Source organism: Solanum lycopersicum, chromosome 1 (genome assembly GCF_036512215.1).
Source record: "Solanum lycopersicum chromosome 1, SLM_r2.1".
Classification (NCBI taxonomy): domain Eukaryota; kingdom Viridiplantae; phylum Streptophyta; class Magnoliopsida; order Solanales; family Solanaceae; genus Solanum; species Solanum lycopersicum.
In genome coordinates, this window is record NC_090800.1 from 9,338,133 (window position 1) to 9,345,527 (window position 7,395).

General features: G+C 35.0%; 1 protein-coding gene across 1 annotated transcript; it reads left to right on the top strand.

The window, feature by feature from the left end:
- The first annotated feature begins 360 nt into the window (after window positions 1–360).
- Window positions 361–6,706, top strand: PP2Ac2 (protein phosphatase 2A catalytic subunit). The gene is made up of 6 exons (NM_001246875.2): window positions 361–948; window positions 2,887–3,001; window positions 4,743–4,851; window positions 4,923–5,000; window positions 5,790–5,981; window positions 6,111–6,706. The coding sequence occupies exons 1-6, from the start codon at window positions 696–698 to the stop codon at window positions 6,282–6,284; spliced, it is 921 nt and encodes a 306-aa protein (NP_001233804.1). The 5' UTR covers window positions 361–695; the 3' UTR covers window positions 6,285–6,706.
- The last annotated feature ends 689 nt before the right edge of the window (window positions 6,707–7,395 follow it).

The window sequence follows — 7,395 nt, forward strand, 5'->3', positions numbered from 1 at the left end:
TTGGGAGAGAGACGCCTGAAATTTTTTTGCAAATGTTTGCTACGGAGCACAATTAAATTAAACCCTAGCTACTCCATTTATTTTAGGTTATTAGTTTGCTATTATATACAATTTTCCCTTGAAATACATGTGCGCCAAATTACTTATAAATTAATAAAATCAAGGTACGAAGATTTTTATTTTCATTTTATTCTTAAAATTAAATATTTTTTTAAAAAAAATCAAAAAATAAATTAGTACAAGATACCTTTTTTATAATTCCTAAAAGAACTTGTAAGAAAAAATCAAATGTGACAACTAATATACAACAAAGTATTTTGTCAGTAATATATATATACACCTATTATTATAATTGAAAAAGTTTTTGCTGCATTTTTTCCAATAGAGAGAGAAAGGAGAGAGAGGAAAATGATGAAGAAGAACTTCAAAATTACCAGATAATTTGGAGATTCAAACCCTAGCACTTTTAGCAATATTCAATCTCTTTGTATTTTTTTGAATTTTTTGGTGTTTAAATTTTATTTTTTTGTTACGTATATTTCGTTTGATTGATTTCAGCTGAATATTCACCGTTTGATCTTCGATCGGTTTGATTCTCTGATCGGTCGGCGTGGAGTTTTCAGATCGGAGATTGTGAGGAAAAGGAAAAATTCTGTTAAAGCACTAGAAAGTTTTAGAGGAATCTAGATAAAAAAATGCCGTCTCATGCAGATCTAGATCGGCAGATCGAACAATTGATGGAGTGCAAGCCGTTATCGGAAGCTGATGTGAAAACTCTGTGTGATCAAGCGAGGGCTATACTTGTTGAGGAATGGAATGTTCAACCGGTGAAATGTCCGGTGACTGTTTGTGGTGATATTCATGGACAGTTTTACGACCTGATTGAGCTGTTTCGGATTGGAGGAAATGCTCCTGATACTAATTATCTCTTCATGGGCGATTATGTTGGTGAGTTTTTGGATATTTGTTTCCGTATTGGGAGATTTTGTAGTTTGTTGCATTTATTAGGGCTTGAGTCTCCTGATATGAATTGAATTGTACAAGTAACTTTTGGGGTCTAATTTTGTTAAATTGTAGTTGCTAATCGTGTCTTAGCTGCTTTTTTTTTCATGCTTAGTATGTCCATAGAAATTAGAGAACCTTCAGTTGATAAGAGAACTCATAAAATTGATATTAAAATATGGAGAAGTGTTTGAAAGGAAGTCCAAATAGAGTAGAATGAATATTGAGGATTCATATAATTGATAGTTTGGGGTTGAGGTGTAGTTGTTGTCATTGGATGTGGTGACAAAGATGGGATGTGTAGTAACAAGTACTAATGAGAAGGCCACTAATGTGGATGGAGGTATAGGTCTCGTAACAACATTGTATATTCAACTGTAAATAGGTACTTTATGCTGAGCACCTATGTTTGTTGTGAGCTCTAATAGTCATGGGAGTGGTTTAGCACAAAATAAGGGTGCCTCAAAATCTTCCACATCGAGTCTCTTCATTCGTTGTTTCAGGAAGTGGATGACCTGGGATTGTCCATTCATCAATGGGTAGTTATTATAGAGTTTGATTTTTGTTTTGGCAATTTACATTAATAACATTTTGTTTTATGACAAATGACAAGCTTTAATTTAAGTTGTTCATTGTTTAACCTCAAAGTGCTGAATCATGAACTATTATTGTGATGCGGAGATGAAATATACTGCTGGTTGGACTTCTCCAGATGTAAGATAATAGTCTTGATTACAGCAGGTAGTACAGATATTCCTTTTCAGTAGGAAAATTTCATTGGCCAAAGATATTTGGACTCGTCAAAGTTTGCTCCTGCAATATCCTGTCAACACGTGCAGGGCACTAATTGAGGAACAATCGTTTAGCCAATCAAAGCGACGAGTGACTAAAATTTGTTTGTAGTCATTGTTTACTGTCTGACAACATGGCGGTTTGTTGTTCATGTCTATTGTCCTTGTTAAGCTTGCTTAAGTGCGAGAGGACAGGGCAGTTCTTGGACAATTGACAGTGAGAGTTGTGTCATTGCATTTACTTTTGCTTGTTGTTCATGTAGATTGTCCTTTTGTTAAGCTTATTTAAGGGCGAGAAGACAAGGCTTTCGTGAAAGTGAGGATTGACGTGTTGGATTTTATTTCCCGACTCATAAATTTGGGAAAAGGTGCTATGGCTTATTACCTGTAACAAAGTGTTCCTTTGTGCCTTTCTTTCTACATAAATCCTTTCTTTAGTGGAAGTGTTCCTTGTCACCACTTTGTACTCTTATGTAAAAAGATATCTTGCACAGATATCAAGTGGGTATTTAGTAATTTAGCCAAGCGGAATACAACACGGTAGTGTTTTAAATGCTGTCAACTGACACCGACTCATCCCTAATTTCTTGAAAACTTTTCTCTCCCAGTGTTGTCTTTGGTTTATATAATAACTTCCATGTGTTCCTTGTGATCATGATTGCATTATTCATTCTTTTGTTGTCCTCTTTCTAAGAAATTTTGCACCTGACAAGTCCTCAATCATTAAGGTTTCAGGCTAATAAAAGTTTCATACTACTCAATTTCAGATGGTATTTGTCTGGTGACGAAGTATAAGAAAGAATCGGAGACTTTTGAACCGTGTGGTATAAAACATTCTATAGATATTTATTTGGCAATAAATAATCTCATTAAGGTAAACTTGGAAGTTTAAAGTTAAATTGTAGTCTTTAAACATATAAAGGTGACATTCTTTTTGTGACAAGAGAGAGGGAGTATTAACATTTTCTGCGATGCACAATTCCTTTTCTCATCGTTACACTCATTTCATCATACCAATCCTAGCATTACCAATCCTCTTTGTGATTGTATTTTTCTAGTTGTTTATCATTGAATAATTGTTCAATGAATGCAGACCGTGGATACTATTCAGTGGAGACTGTCACACTTTTGGTTGCTCTGAAGGTTCGTTATAGAGATAGAATCACGATTCTTAGGGGAAATCATGAAAGCCGGCAAATCACCCAAGTGTATGTCTTCTAATTTTTCTTTAAGTAATCTTGTTATTTAACTTGGGGGTGCCTAGTAATGGTATAACTTTCTCACAGGTTATATCCAAAGAACTGTTCTTTTAATAGTTATATTATTTGCATATGGGCATATGGACTTCTATTGTACCTCTTTTTTTCCTGGTCTCTTTGTATAAAATGTGGCTTTAACTGCTGTGTACTCTGATTTTATTCTTTTATAGGCTCTGATTAGTCAATAATAACAGAATTAGAAGAATGTTAAAAGACCTACCTAATCTACTCTGCTTGAAGGTCTATGTTAAATGTTTCATGAACTGATCAGAGAAAATCTAAACCTTCCACTTGGCAAATTTCTTTTATTTACTGTGTTATTGACACGTGATCAACCAAATATACCTTCGCTTTTATTGACCTTCCAGTTTTAGAAACGATCTAGATATAGATTAAGTACTGGTTGTCTACCTTCTATTTTTGTCTTTATATTAAGGTAATGTTCAGGAGAGACTGTACATGATAGACTTTCTTGTGCGCCTTTGCATGTTCGAATAACGCCACTGTCTTATAGCATGAAGAATGCACCAATAAATTGGAAGTAGAAATTATTTAGGAAAAGGTGGAATGTCTCTATTTTGTCGGTTGGAGTTAATCTACATGCCGTTTATTGGTATATTCTCCCCCATTCCTATTTATATGTCCCCATTTTTTATTTCACATGCATTAAGAAATTAAGTTTACTATTCTACCCTTAATTTTTTTGTCCCCATTTTTTATTTCACATGCATTAAGAAATTAAGTTTACTATTCTACCCTTAATTTTTTTGAAGTCTAACTTTTCAATCAAAGAATATGAATTAATTTATTTTGATTAATTAATTTGACCAATGAACATGAATTATTCACTTAGTTTCTCTATGTTGTTCAAATGTATATTGTCAAGGCTAATAACTCCCCAAGCTAAAATAGGAAGAATATTGTAATTTTTATGCATTGATTTTATGAAATAACAAGTATTATGGACCAACTACTTATAATAAGAATGACTATAGAAAGGAACGGAGTATATTCTACTATTAATAGTTTCTAAACATGATTTCATTTATTCCAGAAATTGTAATTATTATTGGAGGGAGGGGAAACGTTGTTCCCAAGGCTAAGGATAAAAATGAATTCTTTTAATTTCTTTTTTCATTTTTTTTTTTTGAAGGAGGGGGAGGGGGGATGGTTCCCATAATTTATATGAAGTTTAGGATAATGCAGATCCCCACAGGTTGCTTTCTTCTCGTCTCGGGAAAATAAAGTCATATAATTTAATGCCTTACATTTTTTTTGAGAAAACACTGCATTTGTTAGACTTGATCAAACTTTCAAATCGGAGTGAGACTATCAGCTAAGAATATGTTTAAAAAATGATTTTGACATTTGAACACAAAATATAATGACCCTACGAGGTTGCTTAAAATCCAATTACTTGTAATTGTCTATAGTAACTGTAAGTTCATAACATAAAAAATGGTTGAGTAACCTCTACAGTTGCATAAGGAGTATGTTGTTTATTATTTTTTTAAATTAAGGAGTATGCTGTAAACCTACAGATGAAACCGGCTTTGTCTAAACATATATCATTGGGATGAATTATTAGTGTGATTCATAGTCAATGTCCCTCATCTTCGGTTTATAGAGGACCGTATGACTGCTATTCAAGTCACGGATGGCGTAATTAACATAGCTCTTTTCCTGCCAGGTATGGTTTTTATGATGAATGCTTGAGGAAATATGGCAATGCAAATGTTTGGAAGTATTTCACTGATCTTTTTGATTATCTACCACTAACAGCACTGATAGAGAGTCAGGTTTGAGCTCTTACTTTACTGATATTTCATGTTTGTAGAAATGTTAGCTTATATAGATTGTTTTATTTCAGATATTCTGTTTGCATGGAGGACTCTCACCTTCTCTGGATACACTGGATAATATCCGAGCGCTGGACCGTATACAAGAGGTAGATATCCGCTTTGAGATTTACTAGTTTATATTCTGGTGATGCCACATAAACTCCTGGTAATTTGTCACCGGTGGCTCTCCTCCTACTTGATCTATCCAACTCTGGCAGGTTTTCTCCCCTCCAAATATTAGCAGATGCCCTCACAGAGACATCCTACTGTAACTAAGTTTTACTTTCCAAAAAGTTTTCCTTCTTGGTGCAACGACTTTCTGTCCATCGCATTTCATGTTTCTGCAGAATGTCCAGTAGAATTACAAAGTCAGAATTGATGTACCAAAGAAAAGAACAAGATTTCTGTTTTATCATCTCAAGTCAAAGAGTTCATCGTAATTTCTAATTTTTCCTTTATAGGTTTACGGTTGTTCTCAATATTTATCATAAAATGCTCAAGTATAGCCCATTCCCTACTCGTCATTTCTCTTGCCATGTAATACTACATACCTTTCAATTCTTAGAAGCCTAGAGAGAAACGAACTATCACAGTTTGAGTTTCTGATATTTCTGTATATCTATAGCATCATTGTTAACATTTCCCTGATCTGCTAAGCAATAATGTCTACATTTCCCCTTAGAGACTTTCGAGACACAAATTACTACCTTTTATTATCTAATATCTGATGAAGTTTGACATCTCCATGTTCTTATAGCAGCTCTATTAACTTTTTGCTGATTGTTGCACATTTTGCATTAGTGGTTTTCGTTGTCTCTTATGTTGCATGATCTAAATGCTATGCACATTAATGTTGCTGGCCTCATTGCTTATGCCTCTTATTTGGTGGTAATTAGGTTCCACATGAAGGGCCAATGTGTGATCTCCTGTGGTCTGATCCAGATGATCGGTGTGGTTGGGGAATCTCACCTCGAGGGGCTGGTTATACCTTTGGACAGGATATAGCATCTCAATTCAATCACACCAATGGTCTCACCCTGATTTCTAGAGCTCATCAGCTTGTGATGGAGGGTTTCAATTGGTGTCAGGTTTGTGGACCTAAATTAAAAGTTTGAAACATCCCCTCTCATCTCCTACTTTTTGTCTTCTCATTGGTACTTGTTAGTGCGACCATTTTGTGACTTTAACGTAACCATTTGGTGGTGAAACTTTGGCAGGATAAGAATGTTGTGACAGTATTTAGTGCTCCAAACTATTGTTACCGGTGTGGTAATATGGCTGCCATTCTAGAAATAGGCGAAAACATGGAGCAGAATTTCCTTCAGTTTGACCCAGCTCCTCGACAGATAGAGCCCGACACCACAAGGAAGACTCCAGATTACTTTTTGTGATTCCAATACTTGCGCTTGTTTGCCAGCAGGTATGTTTCAGAAGTGGAGTTTTGCTGGTTGAGGATTATTCTCGAGACCATTCTTTTGTTTGGAGCTCGACTTCACTCTATGCCAGTAGCTCAGTAGAGTTGACGAAATGCCCCGAGTGGTTTTCATGTATATTTTTCAAATCGAAGCAACACGGTACATTCTGTTCTGTAATTTGAAATCTACCGTAAAAAGCTGTTTTTTTCCCTCAATGTCCAATCACTGACTTGTTTCAACCAAATTTTCTTTTGCCTTCTAGTTTTTAAAAGAGAAAAAATGGTTGTAATAGGCATTTTTACCTTATCTTTAGTACTATAGGGGTTTCAAACTCTAGATATCTCTCGCTTTTGTCATTGTTCGTTGCTGCTATGGTATCATGATACAAAATTAAATAACGTAGTGTAATCCTACCCTCTACTTGTGATGATATTGAAATTTAATCTGGTAAAATTCCCAAGCAAAGGTACAACTTTTGCAACATCGAAAGTAAATGATAAGTGGTGAGTTGAGTATTGAAACTGTTTAAAGACGTTACTTAGAGAAAAGCTCCCAAATAGACTTGTTCAATATCGTTTGATGGTTTGATAGGCAATTGTTTAAGATGTGTCATCGTGCGATGTTTCCTTGTTTCTTCCTCAGAAGTTGGTATCTTCACTTATGTGACAGATTGTCGATAACCAGATGGTGAACAAAACTGCTTTTTCTGCGCATCTGTATACCAGACCGCGTATCTGGGGTAAACGCATTTACTATATTACTTCTTGGAATAGACACATGAAGAATATGTACTCTAAGGATGTGTTCAGTATGAACAAAATTGATTTTATGTCTAAAACGAAACAATGAGGATGCAGTGTGGCGAAATAGTGGTTATCAGAGTGGAGAGGAGACGATACAACTTATTTACCCTGCTTCCGTAAAAGAAGTCATCTAACTTATTAAACGGAAAAGTATTATCTGGATTTTCCTAGAAAGGTTTCAGCGATGGGCCATATTTTGTTACCAAAAACCAAAAGTGAATATTTTCCACTTAAGGGTGAAAGTCTTTTTCCCTTGTAGCCATCTACGGCTAACAAATTAAGCC